The sequence below is a fragment of the Papaver somniferum genome, chromosome 5 (genome assembly GCF_003573695.1).
Source record: "Papaver somniferum cultivar HN1 chromosome 5, ASM357369v1, whole genome shotgun sequence".
Classification (NCBI taxonomy): domain Eukaryota; kingdom Viridiplantae; phylum Streptophyta; class Magnoliopsida; order Ranunculales; family Papaveraceae; genus Papaver; species Papaver somniferum.
In genome coordinates, this window is record NC_039362.1 from 135,630,188 (window position 1) to 135,644,805 (window position 14,618).

A 14,618-nucleotide genomic window follows, 5' to 3' on the forward strand; every position below is an offset into this window, starting at 1 on the left:
ATTACTAGGTAAACGTATCTAGATTATCTGATTTTGGAAGTTATAGTGTACATAATTTGTCCCTTTTTGTTCGGTTCCTAGATTTTTTTAAACTATTAGATTTATGCTTGTTTTGTTGGTCTGGAAATGAACACCGCGTTACCTCTTATGTACGAACACTTGCTTAAATGCCTAAATGAGCTGTTTTGATTACCAAGGCTTGTTGTAAGCTAGCCATGGTGCTTGTTATGTTTTAAAGGGTTAAGAGGATAATTTAGAAACCTAAAAGGGCCAGCAACTGGAGTTGGTAATTGGGTTTGGATAGTGAAGTAAGGTGTTGGTGAAGCTGTTTGTTTAATGACAGAAAAATACACAAGATGCACCTAAGTGCATAATGTATATTCTGACAGAAAAATAGGGTTTGGCCTGGATGCACCCGAGCGCACAATGTATATATTTATTTATTGATTTTTTTGTTGTTCCTCTTATTTTTCTTCGTTAATACTTGTTTTTGGTTGATTTTTTAATAGTGAACATGATGGTAATGTGGTGCATTCATTGCTAGAGATCGTGAACTAGTGGCTTCGACTTTATATAATATGTTGTAGGTGATTACTAGGATAAACCTAGATTTATCCACGGAATACAGAAGATGCACTTGAGTGCATAATGCATATTATTATAAGAAATAGGTTGTTAGAGCATTGCTCGGTTGAACCCGCCAAGCATTAGTATGTCAAAGTTGTTTGTCATACTTTAGTTCCAAAACTCAAGGTCGCTTGATTAGATTACTAGAGTCAAATTTTCTAGGTTCGATTAGAAAGTTCAGAAATGTTGAGACATACAGGTGTCACTCTGAAGAGCTTGGAGATTCTGAAGAAGTATCGACATTAACAGACACATCATTCTTCTACTCGAGGTTAGTAATATCATACTTGAATTGTTTCAACTTCTATCTACGTTATTTTCAAGTCGTTTAGATTGAAAACATAACATGCGAAGTTATATATATGAAACTCTAGTATTAGAGACTTGATCATCTTATTATGACCAAAGTGTCCATGAATAATATACAAGTTCTATCATGTATTATGTATATCGAATTACGGAGTATTATGCTTATCTTTTGAACTTCGAAATTGTGACATAGACACTTTCTTTGTTACTTGTTACTAGATTGTGTAATGAGCTTAGGATTGATTCCATACCTAGAAACTATGTTTAACTAAATGAGTTTAAATAAATAGACTTGCGAAACTTGTTTCGTAAAATCATGGGATTAGTGGTCTGATTCCTATTGGGGATCTATAGCAGGACCGATCAACATTGGAAGATCTATAGCAGGACCGATCCATGACTTGGGTATGTATAGCAGAACCGATCCCAATTTGGGATATCTTGCAGGACTGGTCCCAATAACAAATATCTTATTTCAAGTTTTACATATATTTTAGAATTTTGTGAAAATCGGAATTTGAGTTGCTATTAAGGAAAGTTCAAGTTGTCGACATTGTGAGTAATTTGAAGACGAGTTAAAATCTTAGGATTATAAACAGATGTACCCCTAATATTACACCCGATAGACAAACAAGCCCCCATTTTTTCACTTTTACAAATATAGGCATGTTTTCAGTTTTCTATCCTAATCCGTTTATAAAGTCAATTTCTCAGAGTTTTGGTCATCGTTGACGGATATGAGAAATTAAATTATAAGATTACCGTTTCACCCTTCAGCATATATATTATATATGTATGATACGTAGCGAGATCTGTACGACATGACTTCTCGGAGAGAATGGACGGCTGCGACTTAACACTTCACATTGTTACTATTAGTTGGCGAGAAAATATGCATAGATGTGGTTGTCTTTTCTTCTCCATTTATTCTCGTTTCTGATGAAACACATATATGGTCAGTTTAAGTTTTGCTCGAGTCCTTTGCTGATTAAAAAAAAAAAGTTTTGCTCGAGTTTTGTTAGCTACTTGATGACTAAGACATTTGCAAGTAAAGTTATTTGAAGTCGAAAACAACAATCAGAGCAATGGATCGTCCAAACAAGTAAGTAAATCAAACCCACATTTTTGTTTCTTTCCCTTTTCACATGTTCAATTGACTAATTGGTGATGTAATTTTAATTTTAGGGTATATAATTGAAATTAAATGAAGTATTAGCATGTTTTCAATTAGGTTTTATTGAAGCTGGGGATGTATCTTAAAATTAGGGTATCAAACTAGGTTTGGTTTACAACGGGGAAGTGAAGAGTTGTGTTAGATGAATTTTTTAAGAAGAAAAGAAAATATTTGTTAGAAGGTATCACAAAAAGTACGAACAATTATCAATTTTTTCATCATGAATTGTTACTATTAGTTGGCGAGAATATATGCATAGATGTGGTTGTCTTTTCTTCTCCATTTATTCTCGTTTCTGATGAAACACATATATGGTCAGTTGAAGTTTTGCTCGAGTCCTTTGCTGATTAAAAAAAAGAAGTTTTGCTCGAGTTTTGTTAGCTACTTGATGACTAAGGCAGTTTCAAGTAAAGTTATTTGAAGTCGAAAAAATCGGAGCAATGGATCGTCCAAACAAGTAAGTAAATCAAACACACATTTTTGTTTCTTTCCCTTTTCACATGTTTAATTGATTAATTGGTGATATAATTTTAATTTTAGGGTATATAATTGAAATTGAATGAAGTATTAGCATGCTTTCAATTGGGTTTTACTGAATCTGGGGATGTATCTTAAAATTAGAGTATCAAACTAGGTTTAGTTTACAACGGGGAAGTGAAGAATCGTGTTAGATGAATTTTTTAAGAAGAAAAGAAAAGATTTGTTAGAAGGTATAACAAAAAGTACAAACAATTAACAATTTTTTCATCATGAATTGTTACTATTAGTTGGTAAGAAAATATGCATAGATGTGGTTGTCTTTTCTTCTCTATTTATTCTCGTTTCCGATGAAACACATATATGGTCAGTTGAAGTTTTGCTCGAGTGCTTTGCTGATTAAAAAAAAAATGTTTTGCTCGAGTTTTGTTAGCTAATTAATGACTAAGACAGTTGCAAGTAAAGTTATTTGAAGTCGAAAACAACAATCGTTGCAATGGATCGTCCAAACAAGTAAGTAAATCAAACCCACATTTTTGTTTCTTTCCCTTTTCACATGTTCAATTGACTAATTGGTGATGTTATTTTAATTTTAGGGTATATAATTGAAATTGAATGAAGTATTAGCATGTTTTCAATCGGGTTTTACTGAATCTGGGGATGTATCTTAAAATTAGGGTATCAAACTAGGTTTGGTTTACAACGGGGAAGTGAAGAATTGTGTTAGATGAATTTTTTAAGAAGAAAAGAAAAGATTTGTTAGAAGGTAGAACAAAAAGTACGAAAAATTATCAATTTTCATCATGAATTGTTACTATTAGTTGGCGAGAATATATGCATAGATGTGGTTGTCTTTTCTTCTCCATTTATTCTCGTTTCTGATGAAACACATATATGGTCAGTTGAAGTTTTTCTCGAGTCCTTTGCTGATTAAAAAAAATAAATAATTTTTGCTCGAGTTTTGTTAGCTACTTGATGACTAAGACTGTTGCAAGTAAAGTTATTTGAAGTCGAAAACAACAACCGGAGCAATAGATCGTCCAAACAAGTAAGTAAATCAAACCCACATTGTTGTTTCTTTCCCTTTTCACATGTTCAATTGACTAATTGGTGATGTAATTTTAATTTTAGGGTATATAATTGAAATTGGATAAAGTATTAGCATTTTTCAATCGGGTTTTACTGAATCTGGGGATGTATCTTAAAATTAGGGTATCACACTAGGTTTGGTTTATAACGGGGAAGTGAAGAATTGTGTTAGATGAATTTTTTAAGAAGAAAAGAAAAGATTTATTAGAAGGTATAACAAAAAGTACGTACAATTATTAATTTTTTTATCATGATTTTATTAGGCATAAATTATAACGGAACTAATAGTTTGGAAAAAGTAATGATGTCCCGTATGCATCACGAGCATAAATCAAGTCTAGCGTAATACTGAATTTAACTAAAATATTTTTCGAATTCAATAGTTGAATGAAAGTATATCTAAGCATTTGATACATCCAAATCTATGCCATGGAGCATAGAGAACGACAATGTCATTAAGAAAAAAAAAGTCCCAGTTTCGATTAGTAACTGTCAATCTCATCAGTACCACCACAACATATTGATATTTATGTGGATAGAGTCAACACGACACGGATACGGCAATACCCAGTAGAAACCATGTTTGAGAACAATAAATTTGACAAATTTCCCACAAAGCAATTTGTAGTCCTTTGAGAAACCGGACTCAATCACGTGCGCTATTTGACATTTTATATTTTTGTATTGTTTTTCAGAAAAATTGGGATGTATTATAAAGAAACTTTATACATAGATGCAAGTACAAAAAAGAAAAAAAAAAAGAACAAAAAGGAAAAAAAAAAAAGAAGATCAGACATACTTCAAAGGTAGTTAGGATGATTAGTCGAACTCAATGTACAATTTTTCTTGCATCATCCAGATATAACGTTACTTCAGAGTTTAGAGATAAGTACTTTTTCTTTGTCTTCCACATAACCATTGATGGCCCAACATAAACAAAAGGAGTTACTGAGATAATACAGGTAAGAAGATAACTTCTTCCAAGCCTCAAGCTTATTCGGCATAATCTTCTTTGCGATAGACAAAAATTTCAATGGTATTCATTAATTCATTTTGCTGTGTTGATATCACCATTTTGTTGTAGTTGCAAATGAGAAAGAAGTGATACCAAGATCCAGTAAGAGAAGAACAACAAAATAATAGAAGCAAAAAATAAGTTAGAATTGTTGGAAAATAAGCTTCTTAATGATCTTCACTTGAACCTAAACCTGATCCTAACCAACCTTATGCCGAAATCAGAACTTAACACTAATATTAGAATACTCAACAATACACAAAACATCTGATACATATGATCTCTATACCTTGGTAGCTATTACTATAAAGGCGGAATTCAGTATAATAATAGACAAGAAATTTAGAAAGACACATAACACAAGTAGTAATTCGAAGAAAATATCTTCTCTAGATTATGAACAAGAAAACGATTACAATTCTCTCTTTGTTACGCTCACAATCTTCTCTAAATAGTGGATTAACCTTAAACTGTTTGCTAGATTTTCTGTGCCTAGAATCTTGTGTCTTTAGCTATTAGCCAAAGCCATCTATTTATAGCCTTCATCGTACTCATCCGACCAAGGACTTCTATTAGGAATCTATTTCCTAAACTAAGAGTATTGCTTAAAACAAAACTCTTCCCTAACTAGGAATTCTGCCTAAACAAGGATTCCTTCCTAGAATAGGATTCTTCCCTCAACTTAGCTTGAGGTTAACTAAGTTCCCTAAAGGAGTACGGATACACCTGTATCATGGGTCCCCCTTTTAAGAACTTGAACTCCTGTGAGAGTTAGAAATGAAGGTTAGGGAACTTAAGAGTCCCCTTTTCCTTGTTAAACCACTTAGCCTTGCTAGGAACTTGACCTTGACATCCAATTAGAAAAGCTTATTTCTCTCCTTGTCGTGTTTTAGTCACTCTTCTCTCCAATATGCAGTCTTCCTTGAGTGGTTCCTCTCTATCAAACCATAAGTCTTCTACTCATGGTAAGATCATAGTGTCGTCGCCGTCATCATCAAGTAATGGTGGTTCAAACAACTTCAAGTATTCGGCATTTATAACCGAGTACATTCCAAGATAAGGTGACAGATCCATACGAAAGGTATTATCACAAATCTGATCGAGAATACGAAATGGTCCATACCTCAATGGATTCAACTTCTTACCTTCCCCCCTTCAATCGCTCCTTAACCAATTTTAACCATACCAAGTCATCAACACCGAAATTACAAGGTACAAGATGCTTGTCATGCTTCGCTTTCTATTTGGCTTGTGACTTTTTAGTTGTGATTCAACAGTCGCATGAATATGAGATATCTTCTCCAAGAACTTTTGTGCCTTTTTGTATTTCACTTCCTTCCTTCCCCCCATTGAGGTGTCACTAGAAAATACTATATCAAAAGGACTAGGTGGTAAATAACCATAGCACGTCTCGAAAGGAGATTTTCCCGAAGAACCGTGAACTTCTCTATTGAAAGCAAACTGTAGATATGGTAATCTCTCATCCCAAGTTTTAGGATGCTTAGAATTATATCCCCTTAACATGTGAACCATAGTCATGTTGACCACTTCTGTTTGTCTGTTTGTGGATGAAAAGTTGTACTCTTATTCAACCTAGTGTCCATCATCTTCCATAAAGAATCCCAAAAGTGACTAAGGAACTGACTATCCCTATCAGAAACAATCGAAGTAGGTAAACCAAAATGCTTCCACACGTGCTCAAAGAAGAACTTTGCTGCACTGGCTCTCGTTACCGTCTTTGTACATGGAATTAATGCAATCATCTTGATGAATCGGTCGACCACAACAAACAAGTAATCATAACCAAATTTGGTCTTCGGTAACCCACCAAGAAAATCAATAGAAATACTCTCCTAAGGCCTTGATGGTACTGGTAATGGTAGATATAACCCACGTTTTCTGTTGGAACCCTCGAACTAACTTAGCCACATCATCTTGCATTTTTGGCCAAAAGACATAACGCTGGAGGTTAAGTAGAATTTTATTCATCCCAAAATGTCCAGCAACTCGGGAAGTGTGTGCTTCTCTCAACCACTGCAAACGATCTCCATCTTCTGGAATGCAAAGTAACTGACCCTTGTATAACAATCCATCCTTGAGTTCAAACTCGCCTTTCAAACCTCTGTTTACACCTTCTAACACCTTCTTGAAGTCTTTGCTAGATGCGTATGACTCTGCATACTCTTGAGGAACAATCGGCTGAATTCTCATGCCATCATTAATGCTCGGACTGATGGACGAGATAACATATCTGCCAACTTGTTTGTTACCCCCTTCTTGTACTTAATGAGAATGTTGAAACTCATCAAGTAATACATCCACTTCATGTGCCGGGCTTGTTGTAGTTTAGTTTGTGCATGTAGATACTCCAACGGTTTGTGATCTGAATGTACCACTACTTCTTTACCTAAGAGGTACACTCGCCAATGCTTGATACATTGATATAAAGCATAAAATTCTTTGTAATAAGGTGAGTAGTTCTTAATAGCACCTGAGAACAATTCTGAATGGTACTCCATTGGTTTACCATCTTGTAACAACACTCCTCCCAATGCATAGTTAGAAGCGTCGGTCTCAACTTCAAAAGTACGATGTAAGTTACGCAATGCCAACACTGGTGCGTCTGAAATCTTCTTTTTTAGTAACTGAAAAGCGTCTTCATGGGTTTGCTGCCATTAAAACTTTGCCTTAGCTCCCATCAAGCCATGTAATGGTCCTGCAATATTTGAAAAATGCCGGATAAACTTACGCAAGTAGGTGCAAGCTCCTAAGAAACTCCTGATTTCAGTTATAGTACTAGGTATAGGCCACTTAGTGATCACTTCATCCTTCTTTGAATCAATCTTTCGTTGTCAACCACCAACAATAAATCCAAGATACACCAACTCCTCCTTCCAAAACTCAGACTTCTTTACGTTCAACTTCACCTGGACTTCATGTAACACTTTAAACACCTTCTCAACGTGAACGAGAGGCTCTTCCCAAGTTCTGCTGTATATTAGGATATCATCCAAGTAAACAATCACAAAATCTTCTATAAAAGGTCGTAACAAATCATTCATCAAACGCATAAACGTCGCTGGAGCGTTACAAACCAAAAGGCATCATCAACCATTCGAACAAGCCCTGTTTGGTTTTGAAAGCAGTCTTCCACGTATCATCTTCTCGAACTCTCATCTAGTGGTATCCGAATTTGAAATCCAACTTTGTAAAGACTCGAGCTTTTTCTAACTGATCCATCATGTCGTCTATCCTAGGTAGAGGGTAACGATTCTTGATAGTGATCTTGTTAAATGCTCTATAATAAATACACATACGCCAGCCTCCATCTTTCTTTGGAACCAACAACACCGCTGATCCACAAGGTGAAGAACTTGGCACTATCATTCCTAATTCTAGAAGTTCCTGGACTTGTTTCTTGATATCATTAGATTCCTAACTCTCTCCGGTCAACATGATTTCATGCTCCACACTCCTCTTTGGCGGTAATCCCGTGACATCAGAAAACAAATCCTTGTATTTCAAGTTCAACCTTTCTAGGTCGCCTTCTTGTTGAGAAGTCAAGGATGCTAAACATACTCTACTCGGCTCCTCTTCAAGAGAACGGATCACAAGGATAATGAACTTCGTGCTAGCATTCACCAACCGCTTAGCCTGAGTGGCTGTGATCAAGCTTGCTCCCTCAAGAGGAGAATCTATATCCCGAATCACAAAACTTTCCCCATCTTTGGTAAAGGTGTACTTTTGTTCCCTACTGTGTAGAGTTGCATCTCTATCCCATAGGTAAGGACTACCTAGTACAACCTGAGAAACATCCAAAGGAACTACGTCACATGTAACTTCGTCAATATATGATTCATCTAGAGCAAATTTGAACGTGCACTACTTTGAAACTTGTAAGCCCCCTTCCTTTTGAAGCCATCCTAAAGGGTATGGTTTTAGATGATTGGAAGTATTCAATCCTAACTTCTGTACCAAAGAATTTGAAAGTAAATTCTTCGGACTTCCCGGGTCAATAACAGCATCAACTAGTGTTGTTTTGACTTGCATCTTCACTGTGAAGAGTCGCTCCCTAAGATCATCTTTAGAAGGTCTTTCTTTTTTCCCTGTCATAAGAGAAACCTTTGAATTGGGTTCGGTTAGTCCATGGACTTCCTTTGGAGTTTGAGCGATTAGTGCTGTCTTCTTGGCTTCTTTCCTCTGCAACCCTTTAGGCTTTGGATGAGGGTTCTTAACCCAACACTTTTCCATAACGTGACTTGTTTGCTTGCAATGGGTGCAAGACAAACCTTCCTTGTCATTGGACTTCCCTTCTTCTTTGCTCCTTTCACCTCATTTCACAGTGGTACCTCCAGATTTCACCTTAGTGTTTCCCTTTGAATCAGATTTCTTAAGCCTGCCTTCAATGGCATTAACTTTTATACTTGCTTCGGAGATAGTATCTACCGAAAACATCTTCAAATCCTTCCATATATACTCATGGAACCCGGAAATATACTTCATATAGATAGCATGATCTTCCAAATCTAAATCCAAAATCATAGCTTGATTCTGAAATTCCGTAGTATATTCTTGCACGATTTGGTTGTAGATCTACTTCAAGTTGTACCACTTGAACCATATCTCCTCAAGGTAGTCAACCGGATAAAACTGTTTCCTTATAACTTCCTTGAATCTTTTCCACGACAATACTCCTTTACCTAGGTTTTGTCTTTGATAAGCTTTCCACCAGATTAGAGCATGCTTGTAGCTTCAATGCCGCGAAAGCAATCTTTTCCTTTGAACCATATTCAAAGAAATAAAAATACGTCTCTAGACGTTCAATCCAATCATCCAATTTTTCTACATCAACACTCCCATCATAAAGTGGAATATCAACACGAAAATCAATTTTCAGATTCTTACCATGAAGTTTAGTTGAAGTAGGACTTTTCAGAATCTCACTTTCCTTCTTTTCGTCCTCATCATCATCTTATTCTTCTTCTTCTTCTTGTTCTTCTTATTCTTTTTCTTCTTCTTCATCCTAATCTTGTTCTTACGAAGCTTCAGGTGAAGGTATAATCTTTTTCTTCGCCTTCGGCTTGGGTGTATGAGAACGAATACATTCAGTCAATTCTGCAAGGGTGGTTTGAATCGGCTTCATGTCTGTTTGCAGCGCAGCCACATTTTCTTCCGTAGTTTGTGGTTCGCTATGCTTAGGATCATCTTCCGTCTTTGTCATCCTTGATCCCCTTGTTGTCTTAACGTCTTCTATCTTCTCGAGTACCTAACCAAGCTTTATGTAAAGAGATCTAGTGAAAACCATAAACCACTGGGATTTACCCTAGAAACTAACCTTGCTCCTGATTCCAACTTGATACGTATGATCTCTATACCTTGGTAGCTATTACTATAAAGGAGGAATTCAGTATAATAATAGACAAGAAACTTAGAAGAACATAAAACACAAGTAGTAATTCGAAAAAAATATCTTCTTTAGATTATGAACAAGAAAACGTTTGCAATTCTCTCTTTGTTACGCTCACAATCTTCTCTAAACAGTGGATTAACCTTAAACTATTTGCTAGGTTTTCTGTGCCTAGAATCTTGCGTCTTTAGCTATTAGCCAAAGACATCTATTTATATCCTTCATCGTACTCAGCCGACCAAGGACTTCTATTAGGAATCTATTTCCTAAACTAAGAGTATTGCTTAAAAAAAAACTCTTCCCTAACTATGAATTCTGCCTAAACAAGGATTCCTTCATAGAATATGATTCTTCCCTCAACTTAGCTTGAGGTTAACTAAGTTCCCTAAAGGAGTACGGATACACCTGTATCAACATCACCATATGTTGCAAGAACACTACATATAGTTCATATTAAAACAGGGTGAGAACAAGGAAATAGATACACGCAAGACATTTAACCTTTCATGACTTATTATCAACTTTTATTTCCTCATATTACTTTATCCTGGCTTGATTAGAGTATACCCAAACTAATTGGGGTATACCCAATTTTAAGTGGACACTTTTTTAAGGCAAAGGGGGAGACCAAATGGGTAAAGTTACAAAACTTCCCTTACCCTTTATAATCCTAATTACCCTAAATCAGTTTTCATTCTCTCCATTTCATCTTCTTATTCTCTTCTTCTTCTCATCCTTAAACACCATACGAATCCTCCATCCCCCAACACCAAAACTCGTCGATTAATTCGTTAAAATCGTCGATTCGAAAACTCCGATTAATCTTCATCAATGGATCAGCCACCACCTAGGAATAGTAAGATGAAACAAACAAATAGAAAGTGCAATGAATATAACCTCGAATTTGGATAAAACCATCAATGGATCTGCCACCACCTGTTTTAATATGAACTGCCACCACCTGTTTTAATATGAACAGTATGTAGTGTTCTTGCAACATAATGGTATTTGGATAAAACCATTCCAGCTTTTTGTTGGCCGGCATGTAATTTAGGTATCAACCCTTCCGGCCATTTGTCCGTCGGATAGGTTATATATGTCGACCCTGCTGACCTGTAATTTTTTTGTTTCTTAATCGTTCTTGTTCAGGTTGCAAAAGGCAAAGAAGAAAGCTCTGAAAGATCGTACTCCTCCTTCAAGACCTTCTCGTGTTGGTGATAAACTCTTGACTTCAACACATCGAGGGGCATATGTTGTTCCAGGAACGCTCAAGATCATTGTACCGAATGATCCTGGACCACCATCGGAACCCAGTGATTCAGAAAAGACTCTAGACGAAGACCAATCAATTCCATCTGGTAGAAGAGGTGATGATGATGATGTTGATGAAAGTACTCTGGATGCTGGAGGAGGTAACAATGATGATGATGATGGTGATGAAGAAATGCCTAATGTTGGAGGAGGTAATGATGATGATGATGGTAATTGAGATAAAGGTAAGAATATCCAAGATGAAATTGTTGAAGAGGCATATGAAGAAGAAGAGGAAGAAGAAGAAGGCGACAGAGATGGAGAACAAACTCAAGCTAATGTTGAACAAACCCAAGCTTCAACTTCAACTGAAACCAGAAAGAAAAAGAGGGTGACCACTAAACCATCTAATTCCCACATGCCTTCCCGTCACTTGATGCTTACACTAAAAAAAGGTGAGCTTCCAAGGGGGACCCCAAGAGATGGTGGAAATGTTCTTTTTGGATACAAAGACTCACGGGCATGTACGATCCATAATACTATCATAAGTAATCTCAATCCTTCTTTGTTCTTTATTCAAGTGTGTAATTATCTTAAATTTTCGTCAAGTGTATGTATTTCTTTTTATTTTATTTTTTTGGTATTTAGGATCACAAGTATGCCGTCCGTCTCATGAGGCGCCAAGCTTCGTGTTTAGTGACTAATACTTGGGATCTTGACAAAGAATGTGAGGAGGTGAAAGTGATTTTCAAGAACTCCGGGTTGTGGCCTGCGGTGGAGAGTTCGAATATTGAGAATGATAAAGTTACCGTATGTGCATTCTGTGAGAGGTTCTACGGAGAGACTAATACAATGTTATTCTCATTCGGTGATATGGCGATAACTCCCGATGATGCTCAACAAATTCTAGGACTCGAGGTTGATGGAAAAGCAGTCACTGAGGGATTCAATAATAAGTTTTCTTTCAATGATATTTATGCATTGAGCCAGAAATTGTTCGGTTTGAATCATATTGAGAGGGAGTCTGTTCTTGAGATGAAGGATGGTCGTCTAAGCAAGAAGTTTAATCTGAAGAAGTTGAGGGACACCTTATGGGAGACAAAGAAAAGGATAAGGAAGGAATGGTGAAGCCGGTGCGAATCAATGCTACTGCGTCAGCTTATTTGCTATACGTCCTGGGAAAATGTATCTTCCCCGACAGTTCCGGAAGCTTGGTCGAGGCCAGTTACTTGCAACTATTGGATCCCTTGGATAAGATGCGTGAGTATTCTTGGGGTACTGCGGTGGTCGCCTTCTTGAAAAATGAGTTGACAAAATGTTCTAGGGAACTCACTAAGCAAGTTAACGAAAACACATGTCTCTTCCAGGTAATTTTATTATCTAAATCATTTATATTTGCAAAATTCTCGTAAGATAAGATTCTTACTGAACTTTGTGTTCGCATAGGTTTGGATATATTTGCACTTCCCTTCTTTGTTCAAAGGCAACTCCTACGTCATAGTGGGTGAGAATATTGCGATTAATAAGCCAAGAGCGCAAAGATACAGTTTTAAGGGTGGTCAGGATAAGGAAATGCCACAACAACTTATGAAACTCCGAAACGCCATCGACAAATTGACTGCGGATGATGTGATATTTGATCCGTATCGAGATGATAGAAGATAAGGTTTAATCCAGAGGAGAGATGAAGTTGCATTATACTATGGACCCTTGATGAATATGTATGATGGATATTAAATGTACGATCCACATCGGGTAATGCGACAATTGGGTTACGTCCAAGAAGAACCTCATTTCAATGAAGAAAATCTGTTCTTTACTGTGAACATGGCTGAATGCACCACGTCCCAAAACAGTATTAATGTCTCTTTCGATACAGCACCAACTCAAAAATATTGGGATGGTAGACGTCGTCGTAACATCGATGTGAGTCTTTTGGACGAGGTGACCACCGGTCATGAAGCTAGTGATAAATACATGGCGTGGTACTTGGGTTGGGCTCGTCCTACTGTGATTAGGGAAATGACTGCTGAAGAACTGGCTTGTAAGAGGAAGATGGCATCGAAAGACCCAACAATAAGTCTTAAGTTCTTTGTAAGTATTATAGAGTTGCTCTTACTATTTTAAGATTACATTATCGGATCGTTCTATTAATTGTTTGTTGTTTAATTGAAAGTAGAAGGAGAAGTTGAAGACCTTTGTGAAGCTGTTGTGTTGCGCGAAAGACAAAGGAGAGCCTTTGTCGACTGAAGAGAAAAGCAAGCACATTGACTATGCTTTAAATGTTGACAATGAGGATGCCCATGAGTTGTTCAAGAAACTTGAGGCTGAAGTAAAGATGGAAGAAAAATCTAGGAGGGAAGCAAAAGCCAAGTTGAATACTGACAAAAAGAGGGCTCGTAGCGGTCGTAGTGGTGAAGGTAGCAACAGTGGTAGTGTTCCTAAACGGGGCCGTGGTCATGGTCGTGGTGAATGAATGCTTTTCTAGTTTATTTCTTTATGTTGTGGTGGACAAATGTTTAAGTTAATGGTGTAGACAATTTTTTTTTTACAGTTTATGGGACATGTTTTCGTATTTTGGACAAAAAAGTGTTGGATTTCTAGTTGTTAAATGAATGGTTTTTTTAGCTATGTAAAGTTTCAATATTTATGCCGGCATGCTTTTCTTAAGTTACATTGCCGACTATCCCAGGGCCGTCAAGGTTGTGAATTGTCAGACTGCCGACCCTGACAGATGAAATTGTGTAGTTACCAGGGCCGGCAAGGTAATCAGATTTATTCATAGCCGGCTTTTTTGTAGCCGGCAAGGTAATATTTTATAGACCTTGCCGGATATGTGTGGCAAAAAAACCTTGCTCCTGATGCCTAAAATCATATAAGGACTGCATGGTAACAAAATTCAGACCTTGCCGGCCGAATCCTAGCCGGCATGCTAATGACCCAATACAGTTCCGGCGGATACACAGAAGAAAAAACTTCTCCTGATGCCTAAAATCATATAAGGTCGGCATGGTAACAAAATTCATACCCTGTCGACCAAATACTAGCCGACATGCTAATGACCCAGTACAGTTCTGGCGGATACACAGAAGAAACTGGTCCCCTGATGCCTAAAATCATCATCAGGTCGGCATGGTAACAAAATTCAGACCCTGCCGGCCTGATTTAGTCGACTGATAGACGCATTTATGTGTCTAATTTGTCCTCAATGTTTCGTATTGTTAGTACTCGTTTTCGTCCTTATTATGGTGTTTTGTGTGTTTGTAGGT

At 36.9% G+C, this 14,618-nt stretch overlaps 1 protein-coding gene across 1 annotated transcript; it reads left to right on the forward strand.

Annotated features, from left to right (window-relative positions):
- Positions 1–12,222: 12,222 nt before the first annotated feature.
- LOC113279648 (protein MAINTENANCE OF MERISTEMS-like) lies at positions 12,223–13,014 on the forward strand. The gene is made up of 3 exons (XM_026528323.1): positions 12,223–12,473; positions 12,551–12,716; positions 12,796–13,014. Exons 1-3 carry the CDS (start codon positions 12,223–12,225, stop codon positions 13,012–13,014), a joined length of 636 nt encoding a protein of 211 aa, XP_026384108.1.
- The last annotated feature ends 1,604 nt before the right edge of the window (positions 13,015–14,618 follow it).